The sequence below is a fragment of the Bos taurus genome, chromosome 23 (assembly GCF_002263795.3).
Source record: "Bos taurus isolate L1 Dominette 01449 registration number 42190680 breed Hereford chromosome 23, ARS-UCD2.0, whole genome shotgun sequence".
Taxonomy (NCBI): Eukaryota; Metazoa; Chordata; class Mammalia; order Artiodactyla; family Bovidae; genus Bos; species Bos taurus.
In genome coordinates, this window is record NC_037350.1 from 25,233,041 (window position 1) to 25,247,390 (window position 14,350).

Consider the following 14,350-nt stretch of genomic DNA (forward strand, 5'->3'; position numbering starts at 1 on the left):
AAGCACCTTTTGCAACTTTGGTGACTAAATAAGAAAAATGGAAAGAGGATCAGAACAAGGAAATCACAGACAGAGAAAAGGTAGAGTCAGTAAACACAAGAGAAAATGCTCAACCCTCATTATCAATGGGGCATGCGGGTGGAAGCCACAGTAAGATGCCATTGCACACCCTCAGATGAGCACACATCTGCAATCTTGACGGTATCAAGAGGCATCAAGGACACGGCACAACTCCTGCACCCTGCCAGACAGCAGTTGGGCAAAATCTGTGAAGTCAAAGATGAGCACAGCCTTTAACCTAACGTGATCATATCACACGTGCACACCTATAGGGGGCATCAGTATTCATTCCAGCACTCTTTCTAACTGTAAAAATGATCAACAGCCTTCATGTTCAAGAAGAGACCGGATGAATAAATTAAAAGCTCTAAGTGTCCATCAACAGATGAATGGATAAAGATATGGTACATATACACCATAGAATATTACTTGGCGTAAAAAAGAACAAAATCTTGCCATTTGTGGCAACATGGATGAACTTGGAGGGCATTATGCTAAGTCAGAGAAAGACAAATACTTTATGATATCACTTACACATGGAGTATAAAAAAATAAAGCAAACTAGTGAATATAACAAAAAAGCAGAATGACAGATATAGAGAACTAATCATTGCCAGTGGAGAGAGGAAAGAGGAAAGGGACAAGAGAGTGGCAGGGGATTAAGGAGTATAAATTATTAAGTATAAAATAAGTCACAAGGATATATTGTACATGACAGAAGATATAGGCAATATTTTATAACTATAAAAGGAACATAACCTTTAAAAATTGTGAATCACTATATCACACACCTGTAACTTACATAATATTGATCAGCAACTATACCTGAACTTTAAAAAAAGTTATATTCTAGTATAAATAATAAATGGTATCATATACATATACATTGCATATGTCATTCTACACAAATGTGAAATATATTCTATGTGTGTATAATTGCTGTATATATTATTAATGCATATATGCATTATTAACATGAGTGGAGATCCAGGATTATATGCATATAAATTTTAAAACATGCGAAACCATGCTAGGTATTTCTTGTATTCTAAAAAAAAAAAAGTTGTGGAAATAATAAACACCCAATTTGGACACGGTTGGGGGTGGAGGGGAAGGCCACAAAGGAAGGAAGGGCAATCGTGTGTGTTTGCAGAGTCTGACTTTGTATGCTGGGTGATGAGTACGTGGGTGTGGATATGTTCTTTCTTTCCCTTTCAAACTCCTTAAAATACATGAACACAGAATGGACAAAGGCAGAGAGAAGAGAAGCCCAGGGGTTTACCTGGCATGTGGAAGGAGAAGCCACGCATGGTAGGGGCTGCCTGTGTGGGGTGCATCTGAAATTCATTCATCTATTGAAAAAGCATGGGCAGCGCCTTCCAAACTGTCTACCTTCCAACGATGCCCTGGGCTGAGGCTGAGCCATGAGATGGAAGGGACAAGCCAGAACAAGGCAGACCCTGTGATACCCAGAGGTCGCAGACCACAGAGCAGGGCCTCAGAAACCAGACTCTGTGTGTGCGTTCAAGTAAGTCGCTTCAGTCACCTTTGACTCTTTGTGACCCTATCGACTGTAGCCTGCCAGGCTCCTCTGTCCATGGGGATTCTCCAAGCAAGGATACTGGAGTGGGTTGCCATGCCCTCCTCCAGGGGATCTTCCTGACCCAGGGATCAGACCCAAGTCTCTTATGTCTCCTGCATGGGTAAGTGGGTTCTTTACAACTAGCGCTACCTGGGAAGCCCACCAGACTCTGTAAGACTGTTTTTCCCTCAAGCCAAGGAATTCTGCTGTCCTCCCCTGCTACTCCCAATGGCAGAGCCCGAGGGAGCTGGTCAAGCCCCCAGGGCCTGCTACCATGTGAGAGAAAGGGGCACAGGCCTGGAAAAAAGGTCAGGGTTTCCACACTGAGAGGCCCTCATGGTTCCACAGCTTGTCATCCCCTGTCTCTCTGCACTCACCCAGCCACACCCGGAGAAACTGCTTCTTATCATTTAAGGAGTAAATGTCATTACTCACCTGAAGTTATTTTGCTGATCACTGATACAGTCCCTGAAGATTTTCCAGACAAACCAGAACTGGACCACGGATTAGGTGGAATAAAATCCTTGCCTGGATTCGGGAGTACACCATTTCTTATATTTATTCCTAATAGGGCAAAAATGTTTTTTTCAAATGCAAAATTTATCTTCAGTCTTGTACCACATGTCAGAGATGAGATGAATGCAGAGTCTGATTTGTCAAAGACCTCCTATGGTTCAACAATCAAAAACTTGACTGTGATGAGGCCACTGGATAGGTGGCAGAGGAAAGATGCTGTCTCAGGGGTGAGAGGGTTGTCTCACTGGTGGGTGGCCTGACAGAAGTGTCTTCACCATCTACCAACAGATCTGTCCATATCTGATGTCTTGACCTCCTGGTGCCTTCCTGGGCTTCAGTGCCCCTTGGCCTTCCTACTCACCCACCTTTGCAGACCACTGCCTTTCCATCAGCTGCCCAAGTTCTTCTCTGTCCCTCTAGAACCCCATGCCTAGCTCTGCAGCCCTCTGCTCACCTCTTTCTGAATTCTGAGATTCCATCCCCTCACCTCACATGGACCATCATCATAGTGCTGATTCTGATCTCTACCAACAACCGTCACTGACTCCCTCACTTCTCAGGCTACCTTGATCTCAGCTGCAAGACAAACCACTGCCCCCTACCCCCGGACCACCCACTTCCCATGGCCATCAGGCATCACAGCCATCTTTCAGAACAGAAAGACTGAATCCATTCTTTATCCTTCTTCTTCCTCTAGAGTCAAGAAGAAATAGGTCTCCCTTCAGGCCAATCTCCTAAGGCCACAGTGCCATCCCTGACAAGGTCTGGCAGTATTTAGGAGGCCTGTTTCCAATCATGGCAGAAGGCAGTGGGGAAGCAGTGAGTCAGCTGGGCCTCCATCCCCTGCCCTGGGACTCCACCCCCTCAACCTGAGCACCACTGCCCCAAACTGGATGACAGTGACAACCTGTGGGTCCCTCGCCCACACAGCACACAGGTGTTGCTAACACCATGTCACTCCTCCAGTTACAACCCTTCAAGAGCTTCCTGTTGCTCGTGAAATAAAATCCAAATTTCTTACAAGACCCCAAAGATGCCTCCTATGTCCTAACACATCCTCCACCTCTGACAGTGATCGGGCTATGCGGGCTCTCACAAGCCAAGCCCTTTCCTGCCTCCTGGCCTTTGCACTGGCCGTTCCCTCTGCTGGGCATGCTGTTCTCACATCCCTTTGCACATGGAGCTCCCTCCTAATCTCTGGGGCCCAGCTCCTGCCACCATTACATCACCCTTAACAACCGCTGTCATCATCTGCAACTACTGTGTGCCCACTTATTTAGGGTCTGTCTCCCACCACTAGAAAATATGAGGATGAGGATACTGTCTACAGGTTGCTGGCTAAAGTCACTGCATATACTGTGATGTGAACAGAGACCCTGGAAGATGGGCAACCCAGCGGCCCCAGTTGGCTGTTTTGTCCACCATATTCTCAGCGCCCTGCACAAAACAATGTCAATACAGATTGACCGATGGAATGAATCTGTGAATGAACAGTGGGCTGATGCTATATGCTTAGAATACAGAGAACCTGGAGAGACGCTTGGGCACTCTCCAACTAGAGTATCTTCACTTAACCCCTGTGGTACATAAAGCCAGATGGGGGGGCTAAGCTCCCATCTGGCTTCCTGAGAGCATACAGGGCTGGAGAGACCCCCGGTGAGCTGCCTGGCTCTTCCTGGTTCCTCACTCCCTTGGACTGGACCCCATTTCCTCTACCAAATTTCTCATCTTAGGCAAGAAAAGAATGTGAAGCCTGGGACTTCCCTGGCGGGCTAGTGGTTAGGACTCTGAGTTTCCACTGCAGAGGACACGGATTCCATCCCTGGTCAGGGAACTAAGATCCCGCATGCAGCGAGGTGCAGCCAAAAAGAAAAAGAAAATATAAAGCCTGTGTGTACTAAGTGGCTTCGGTCGTGTCCGTCTCTTTGTGGCCCTATGGACTATAGCCTGCCAGGCCCCTCTGTCCATGGGATCCTCCAGGCCTGAATAGTGAAGCCGGGTTGACTGTGCCCTCCTCCAGGGGATCTTCCCCACTCCAGGGATCGAACCCGCGTCTCTTACATCTCCTGCACTGGCAAGCGGGTTCTTTACTACTAGCAGCACCTGGAAAGCCCAGCAAATATTTCTAAGGTGGTGCCACCACCGTCCAAAACAGAAGCTTTGCAAAACTCGAGATTCCGGGGACACGATTTCTCATCAGGGACCAGAGCACAGGCAGAAAGTGTTATTACCAGGCAGGTACCGAGAGTGCTTCAGATAGTGTTGCTTGGCCGCCGACCGCAGGGTGGGCGTGTCGCGCCGGGGATAGGACGTCTGGGTGGGGGCGCTATTTCCGGTGCCCACGGGCTCCGAGGGCTTCAGGTCCAGAATGCTCTCGAATCTGAACGGGGAAAAGAAGGTTCTGGTCAGCACGGGCTGGCAGCGCATGGGATGTGAAGACAACCTCAGACACCCAGAGGCAGTCCGTGCGCAGATGGGAGCCCACACTTGCCTGCACAGCGTCTCATCGCTCTGTCTTTTGTTTTTCAGGTCAATCCTGGTGAAGGATGGACTGAAGTCCGAGTCATCCAAGTCAGCCCAGTCATCGGAATCCTTCGTTGACCTGGAAACGAGACCCCATCTTCTCCTACTCTTTGGCTTGATCTCACCATTTTTGTGCTCCAGGCCAGTGAGAATTTTCTGTGTATACAAGGGGGTAGGGGGGTGGGGAGGAGAAGCAATACTTGGCATTAGTGAAGCTCACCCATGAGTCAGCCCCATTCTGAACTTCCTCGGTTGTGTAGACGACGGTCCTGGGGTGTAGTCTTCCCCAATATGCACTGCTTATTGGAAAAGGCAATGGTGGGAAACAGTCTCCAACCTCTCTCACTTATTCTGCACAGGTTACATCAGTTTCTACTCAATAGGGACACTAAGCTGTGTAAGTAAGGCTTTAAAAAAGGATATTTAGGGCATTTCTTGCATACGAGGAAGGTAGCTGGATTCTCATCCAGGGCTCATCTCTGAAAGAGTTAGCATGATTGACACTGTCCTAAATAGAAGAGAATATAATTAAAGTGCCAATCACCTGCTCTTTTATAAAAAACAATGCAATTAATACCTTATTTTCCTTGTCAGCAGACCTGGATCCTATTTAACTACAGAATTAGCTACAATAGGAAATTTATAAACACACACTGCTGCTTTAGGTGGGTTGGGGTCAAGTGGATAGTCTGGAGACACTACCCCCATAATTCACAGGGAGAGCCAGAACCTGAATTTAGACCTTTAACTACAAAGCCAAGGCTCCTTTCACAATTCCATGATATCAAAAAGGCCAATCTATTATAATTAGACCTTTTATGCTGAAAAGAAAATATTACGCAAGAAGTACGGTCAGGGCCTTCCCTGGTAGCTCAGGGATGAAGAATCCACCTGCCAATGCAGGAGACATGGGTTGGATCTCTGATCTGGGAAGATCCCACATGCCACAGAGCAACTAAGCCGTGCACCACAACTATTGAGCCTGTGCTCTAGAGCCTGGGAGCCGCAACTGCTGAGTCTGTGCGCCTAGCGACTGTGCTCTACAGAGAAGCCACTGCAGTGAGAAGCCCAGGCACTGCAACCAGAGAAAAGCCCACACATGCAATGAAGACCCAGTACAGTCAAAATAAATACATAAAATTATTTAAAAAAAAAAAAGAAGAAGAAGAAGTAGGGTCAGCAAAGGAACAGCCAGACAGGGCTCCTGAGTGAACTGTCCTGCTTACTGCCTGAGGATGCTTTGGGTGGAGTGATGGCAAGAGCAAAGGGCTGGGCTTGTCCTCTGGTAGGTGGTCCGTCCTGGGAGCCTCAGCTTTATAGGGGTACATGAGATGCTGAGGGGGCTGGCCGGCTTGATGCTGTCTGGAAGAAATGCGTGTGTGTGGCTTGGCTGGGGGCTGGGCAGGAGGGACCGGCTTTACGTGAGGCGGTGCGGCTGCCTTTTCCAGAACGTCCTTCTGAGATTTTCCTGACTCCTGGAGGCTGTGCGCAGTGCTGCCCAGGGGGTGCCCCACCTGGAAGTAAGGATATCGAAGAGCCTGGAATGACATATGAGGCTGTTTCAGAAGAAGAATCTGGCTGGAAAGGTTGACACCATTCAGGGTCACAGGCTAGGTTTCATATTAACCAGTCTGCTGCAGTAGCTTGCCCAAACCAACTAGAAAACAGCATCCTGAATCTGTCATACCCCTTGGGATTCTCCTTGTCCCAAATAGTGTAAAATGTATGGACTGGTTGCCACACTCAAAATTATTTGGGTAAAGCAGCCAGGTTCACTGCTGTGCCCTTTGCTACTTCTGCCAATATTCTGGCTTTGTAACTTATTTGCTTGGTGTCTTAAATACAGTATTTCACCATTCTAAGTCCATTTCTTCATTCCATAGAAAGAAAACAAATAAGATGGAGAGAGCCAATATAATGATCTAAGAGGACTCTGAAAAATCAAATATAAAATAAGAAGATACAGCAGACAACAAGGGTTTGCTGTGTATCACAGGGAACTATCTCCAGTATCTTGTAACAACCTGTCATGGAAAAGAATTGAGAAAAAAATATGCAAAACTATCACTTTGCTGTATACCTGAAATTAACACAATACTGTAAATCAGCTATACTTTAATAAAAATAAAAATAAGCAGGTACATCTGCTTTAACATCAAAAATGCCGAAAGTGTCAAACATACTATAGTTAAACCTTGTCCATCAAGATAATTGTGCTTTCTGCATCACCAAGGAATAAATCATAAAGTGCTGGGGTTTGCAATTCTCTCTGAAATATTCCCTAGTCTTTTTGAGTGGAAGTCACTGAATATAACATAACCTTTCTCAGTGACTGGGACCTAGCCATAAACACCTGTAATGATGATAAGGAAGTGTAGATATAGACCCAGATAACGTGGACACTCCCACAGAGGTCCTGGACTCTGACATCTAGCTCAGGAAGTCTTCTCTTTAGTCCCAGGTATTTTTTGCAAGTCTCAACTGAATTCGGGGTATTTTTAGCTTTTCTGATACTATTCCTAAAAAGTAAACATTCTCTCTTGGTTCCTTGTTACTGAACCTTTTTATTTTCATAGCCCCTGTGTATTCTTTAGAAAACTGGGTTCACCAGACAGCGTCCTTCTGTGGCCTGAACACACTTGTGAATTTCATCACCAGAAGTGCATTTCTGAGCACTCTCTAACCTTCTTGAGCCATCTAGAGTCTTGGCTCTTTCTTCTTTGAACCATTGGAAAGCTGCTTTCCCCCCATACCTTAATCCCTTCCAACTGTCAGCTCTCAGCTCTTGCAAATTCTAACATCACATGGGCCCTGTCCTCAAGTGACTCTGTCCGTCACTTCTGCTCAGCCAAGTCGTTGACTCAGATTACAATTGGTCTGCTTTTTCATCCTCTGGGTAATGGATTTATCAGTGAGACAAGCTGAGAAGGGGCCAGGTACAACACAACAGAGGCTGGCAGGGGGTCCAGGAGTGGTTGAAGTCCACAGCACCACATGCTTCCTTTGGGTGTGCTTTATAATCTAAGTCAAATTGGCCTGAAGGAGGACAGGTTGGAAAAACAGGAGCCAGAAGGCATGTCAGCCACATGGCAGAACTGTTGTTGATGGTACACTGTCTGTACCAGCTACTGGTGGAGTTAATAAGGCAAATCACATTAACTTCCTATTTTTTTTTTTTTTTGCAAATCACTTAAACTTTCTGAGATTTAATTTTCTCGTTTATAGAATGAAACCAGTAACACCTATCTCATGGAGCCTTCATGAGATTAATATCACATAAAAACAAACAAAAGCATCTGCAAACTGTCAAGTGCTATAAAATGCTAATTACAGTTATTTTCCTAGCTCTCTTCCTCTGTCATCTATAAAATGAGTGATATGGATCTTACAAGATATTTTCAAACTACCTTTCAACAACCAGTACTGCCTTATAAACACACTGTTACATATCACCCTAACTCAGAATATATTTGAAAACATTTGCCAAAGACAGGTGGATATGTCTGTTTTCATTTCCACATAGTATTGATATATGATGTGAACTGTACAGCAATTTTCAAAGGAACTATGTTGTTTAAACCTTTACTGCTTTAGACATAAAGAGTTTCAAACTATTTTGAATTCTTACACCTTATATAGTTCACGATTAGTGGTATTCAGTACTATTTTTCACCCATATTACCTAATAAAATAGTTCCCATAATCTATATAGGAATCATTCACAATTAGACATGAACTTCATGAGGAATGCATCAGAAGAAAATGGAAGGAAACCTGACTAGCTGTTGGCCGTTTCTTGGGATCCCACTGTAGCATGTCTCTCAGGAGCTGAACTGCTTCGCTGCTGGCATTTGGAATGAGGGTCTTCAAGTTATTGGGCACACACTGGGGCCAGCGGAAGTTCATCGCATTTGACAGTTGGTAGCCTTCAGGCCAGTCAGTCTGAAAGGAAAAGATAGAGAGTGTTCCCCAGCCAACTGCTGAAATAGGACTTTATGTTCCGGCACATGTGCCCATAACAGAAGGGTGACTTGTCATTACCACATCCCTACTCACTATGGTGGACCATCCCAGAGGTAGGTGTAAATTTGTGACCAGGGTTATAAAGGAGCGGAGGAGGGCTAAGGATCACATTACGGGACTTCTGCATGGGTAAGAGTTGTGGCCATGAGAGCACAGAAGGGAGCAGAGAGGCGTGGGGAGAAAAGCAGAAGGAGCCAGGAAGTTTTCCACTGCAGGGTAGGAGGACGGTGTGGAAGACTACCAGGGCGAGGAAGATTCCAGAACGAGCCCGTGCTGCCCAGGGAGGTGGCCGGGACCACGGGAAGCTGCTGCTTTGGCCCACATCATTTACCTTTTTGGGTGTCCCCAGTACTTGGCAGATTTTGAAGATAGTATCGATCTCACTGGCCCCGGGGAAGAGCGGCCGGAGGGTGTACACCTCTGCCATGATGCAGCCCACAGCCCAGATGTCGATGGGCGAGCTGTAGCTGGTGGACCGCAGGAGCACCTCCGGAGCCCGGTACCTGCAGGAAGGAGGAGAAGCTAGTTCCCACCCAATGGCCAGAAGAAAACTAAACACACAATGAGCTCTCTAGGAGAACGTTTGTGTATTTCTGTTTTCTGTCTTGTTCAGGGTGGTGTGTTAATTTGTAAAGCCAACAGCTGTGGCTGCAGCATAAAGCTGGGCTCTTCTGTATCACAGCATTTTCTGTTGAGCATTTCTCAACAGGTCTCTTCTCTACAGCATTTTTGAGAAATACAAATAGTGAGAGAGAGCAGGCAGAGAGCAAGCTAGAGAGAATATAGAGCTCGTCATCTGTAGGCTCTTCTTGGTCATGGCCAACTGCTTAAATCAAATGCTTAGGGTCTGAAAGTTTTAATAATGCCAGTTAGTTGATTTTCCAACAGGCCTTTGGAAAATCTTTTACACAACTCTTTTAGGAAACAGTCTTTAGGAAGCTCTATATACAGAATATTTAGATTATAGAAAAGCATAATGGATTTCCTATAATATTTTTTATTTAAGTATAGTTTATTTACAATGTTGTGTTTGTTTCTGGTATACAGCAAAGTGATTCAGATACATACACATTCTTTTTCAGATTCTTTTCTATTATAGTTTACTACAAGATCCTGAATATAGTTCCCTGTTGAACTTGCTTCTAAAATTATTTACAACACAAGCTTTTAAAGCTTGTACAATACCAACATTCCTACACATAGGTGTTTTCAAATGGTGCTCTTGGTGGAAAGTTAAGTATTTGTGACATTAATACTCTCCTCAGTATAATCGCATGGTCTTTAAATATAAGAAATCCAATTAAATCCTCTTGAGGAAGATTGTACTCACCATCTGGTAGATACATAGTCTGTGTATGGAGGTCTTGATCGGATTTCTCGGGCCAATCCAAAGTCTGCAATTTTCACAAGTTCGGGTCCCATACAGAGGAGGTTCTCTGGCTTTAAGTCCCGATGGAAAAAGCCTGCAGAGGAAGCGGAAAAGGAATTCAGAGGCAAGATCGTGTCTGCATCACTCTTTGCAGCTGTATTGCTCTTTTCATGACAGTGATAGTCTGGTATGATACTGAAGGCTCTGTACATTCATCTCAATGATAATGATAATACAAAGCCCTTTGGGCCATTCATTTTCCTTTGATGAATTCAAAATGTCAAGTCCTTTAAAGTTGTCTTCATAATTTTTTTTTTTTTTCCCCCAAGAGAACAAACTTCTTTTAAAATACCAAAACTCCATTATGGGCTGAGATAACCTGGCAAAAAGAAATTGTCACGCTAGGAAAAAATACCACGCATATGTTGTTCAAGTCAGCGGAAAGAATATGAGATTAAAACCATTAAAACATGGTACTGGGATACTAGGAGTTTACACTGCTGCAGAAACACAATTACAACTTTTGTTTAAGAAACAAGGGATTTATGAATATGACCTACTCATATCTGAGATCATGATGTGTATTGCAAATATGTTTAAATGTCAAATACTGATTACTTTGCCCAGTGAAAAGCACATTGTAGATCTGTAATCCACACTGTGAAAGGCAGAGATAACTCATCAAGTGGGAAGCCTGTCTCAGCTACAGCAGGGCTTCAGGGGTACATACAGGAGAGACCTAAACACCCACTGATCAGCATCACATGCCTTCCTCCTGCGGAGAGTATCACTGGCAGACATCATTCTGCATGAGTCTAAACCTGAATGGGTCGCCAAAACAGGGAATACAACTCTGTCAGTACTGCTGATGGGGTTATTTGTCATCTACGATCACAACCAATGCTGTGAAGCTGGATTCGAAGTAGCACATTATGGGAAGAAGTAAGAGCCATCCCTGACATGCTGACTGTTCCTCAACTACCTCTGTGCTCATGTGGTCATGTCAGCATCTCTAATGTGCCTGCTGCCCCTCTCCAGATTCCTATCTCTGACAGGAGGGACAACAGCTGGTGTCACCCCCATATTAACCTGTCCCAAACCACTCTTCTCCTCTCCCAAATCATCTCTCATTCTCAAACTTTTGATTTGATATCCAGGTAGCTTGTAGTTATGTTGGATCCATCTTTCCCCAGAGAGTAACAGACTTGGCTCACAGTTTTCATCAAAGTACTTCCTTTGGGTCCTTTCTGCCCTTTCTTTGACTTAAAAATGTGTAAATATGCATGCAGTTATGAGAATGGGATCTTTTGCCAGTGCACCCAGGAAGCCTTCATGACCCCTGAAACATACGATCTATAGATGATGGTTTCTCTTCCTAAACACTCAGAGCATCAAAAGCATGAAAAAAAGAGACCACAAACATCATTTTCTTACCGAACAGATGGGGAAAGTGAGTCACAAGGGGATGAGGGCTGAATGAGTCACAATCCCACCAAGCAGTGTGTCAGAGCTCTTGTACTTTCTGGCTCTGTTCTGTCCCTCTCAATCCAGATGGCCAAAACCTTGATTTGTGGGGCTGGTCCTTTCAAGTCCAGATTAACCCTGTTTCTCCTCTTAGACTGCCCTTTTCTCTTCTAGTTGGGCTACACTGTTATTTCCAAACTTACGTGGCATTTCTCTGACACTGAAATGTCCTCCACATCCAGGTGCCACTGCCACCTTCCCTGCCACCAGCCATAACACTCACTCAACAATCCTGCATCTTCTCTTGTCCAGTCCACCCTATCACATCAACTGTACTCAGATACAAGCATCATCCCTGCACTCCAGACCCTGTAGCTTGCTTCCACCCAGGTCATGCTCCGGTACACACCGACAAACTGCTCCCATCAGTCAAGCTTTATCCTTTCCTGCTAACTGGTCTTTAATCCTACTTCCACAGAGAAGGTGGGCACTAATGAAATGAGGAGGGGTAAGATTCTGGTTCCTCATATCCCTCTAAGCAGCTTTTCTTTGATCCTGAAGGATCAAACTTCAGGCCCCAAATAAAGTATCAGAGAAAAAATGGCTAGGGAAAAAGTTTAATTGCAAACAGACTCTTAAAAATGACTAATGAAAACTGTATTTGTCAGTTGACATATGTCATCTGTCATACGGTATTTGAGGATAAGCCTTTTTTAACTAGGAAGCATTTGTGAATATGTTTGTAGAATATCTGGCCTGAGTAATAGCAACAACTATGATCAACCTTAAACTCATGAGTTCTATTCGTTAATTAAAGGTCTAAGGCCCTCTTGTCACGTACCTTACTTTTCATCTCTATTTTAACAAAGCATCACTATTTTATTACTATGAGAGGTAATGCTTCGTAATAGTTAAGTAGGCAGACTGATTGGGTTGCCTGATTTCAAATCCCAGTTCTGTTCACTGGCTGGCAAATGAGTTGCCCCCTATAAAATGGGGATGTAACAGCATCTACCTTGTGGGGTTGTTTTGCAGGATTCACATGGTAATATTTTGCAGAGCTTTTAGTGCAGTGCTTGACACATCAGCATCTTGCAGGAGCTTGTCATTGTTCGTAGTACCTCTCCTCTCATTTCATAGTCTCGACAACCTGGCAAAGGGGGCAGGCAGACACCCTAGCTCCATTTTTTTGCAAAAAGAATTAAAGTTCATGAAGCTGGTGATGTGCCGCACCATCCCCCTGCCTCCACCACCACAACCTGTGAGGAGGTGGCGCTAAGCTCTGATCTGATTCCTGGCCCAATCCATGGTCTGCTGATGTGTGCACTCGGGCTTATAACAATGAGCCCACGTCTTCCTCTGTGCTTCTGATTCACAATGAAAACCCTTATAGCTGGGTTGTTCACAGATCGTGAAACAGCAAAGTGCTGTTAACACAGACTCTTCCTGTTCGAAACTGTTTGGCTTTCAGAACACAGGAACAGACCTTCAATTTAATTTCAGGGTACCCCATGCCAGTCGAATAACAGAGGGATTTTCTCTTTCATCCTGGCAGAAAATGTGTTGTGCTTTCTTTTTCACTAACAACCCTTGGGCAAGAAAAACATCAAGCCACAAAGAAGGCTCCACATGTTCATGAGGAATCTGATAGGAATACACGGAAATAACCAGAGAATACTTAAACACTATGGATTTCTACAGTGCATCTTCCTACTGGGGAAGTTGTAATTTCACAGATATTACTGAATTTAAACCGACAGTGCTTTTATCAAGAAAGCCAGGAGGGACAGCGACACACACAAAGGCCAAGGGCTGACTCAAGGACATACATGTACAGCAAGACAGGGGAGAAACATGAAGCAGAGAACCGCCTCTTTGGGCCAAACATTTTCCTTTACGCCACCTAATGCACTTCAGATTTCCTGCATGGATATTTTTAAGTGCAGGGCAAGGATGAAACACACTTTGCATTCATTATTTAACTTCTGCAAAGTGCATATGCTTTGGCATTGCTCTCAGCACCAATGGAGCTGTGTTTTCATTCCCAGTAGGAGGAGGTAGTCACTGACATTAGCCATGGCCATGGCAACCACCTGCGGCTCTGTGCTCTGCTCCCCAAGGAGTCTGCTCCCAGGGACAGACAGCACCTTCACACAGTGAGAACCAGCCAGCAGGGAAGAGCCTGGAACTCACAGAACAAACCTGTGAAGTGCTTTCAATTATTTTTTTTCCATGACTGGACGAAAGGAACAGTATAAAGCTCCAAAGTTCAGTCAACACCATACAAAACCATTCAAAAGTTTTCAAAAATCCTTTATGAATGAAAATGAGACAGAACCCGCAAAATAAGTATCTATCCCACCTCCAATTATTTTTAATTAATTTTAAAAATTAATTAATTGATTTTACTATTTATTTTTGGCTGCACTGGGTCTTCGCTGCTGCGCGCGGGCTTTCTCCAATTGCAGCGGGCAGCGGCTACTCTGTAGTTGCGGTTCATGAGCTTCTCACTGTGGTGACTTCTCTTGTTGCAGAGCACTGGTTCTAGACAGCCAGCTCAGCAGATACGTGGTCTTAGCTGCCCCGCGGCATATGGAATCTTTCCAAGTCAGGGATTGAACTGTGTCCCCTGCATGGCAGATGGATTCTTTACCACAGGACCCCTGGGGAAGTTCACGACTTTCTAATCATCATTACGACTTTCTTCACCTCTGATTCTCTGCTCTCTGTGAGAACAGACAGGTTTTTCTAGAGAAGCATGGCAAATGGACACAGATATGGAAACTAGTCTCCACTCTACTGCTCTAAGGCAG

The 14,350-nt window shown here is 44.8% G+C and overlaps 1 protein-coding gene across 1 annotated transcript in view; it reads right to left on the bottom strand.

The window, feature by feature from the left end:
• The window catches only part of CILK1 (ciliogenesis associated kinase 1), a 43,297-nt gene that overhangs the window by 3,668 nt on the left and 25,279 nt on the right, over nucleotides 1-14,350 (bottom strand). Inside the window, 7 exon segments of the mRNA NM_001098887.1 lie at nucleotides 2,078-2,206; nucleotides 4,390-4,538; nucleotides 4,650-4,837; nucleotides 5,908-6,219; nucleotides 8,456-8,623; nucleotides 9,036-9,207; nucleotides 10,035-10,167. Of these exon segments, the coding sequence (NP_001092357.1) occupies nucleotides 2,078-2,206; nucleotides 4,390-4,538; nucleotides 4,650-4,837; nucleotides 5,908-6,219; nucleotides 8,456-8,623; nucleotides 9,036-9,207; nucleotides 10,035-10,167 (1,251 nt within the window).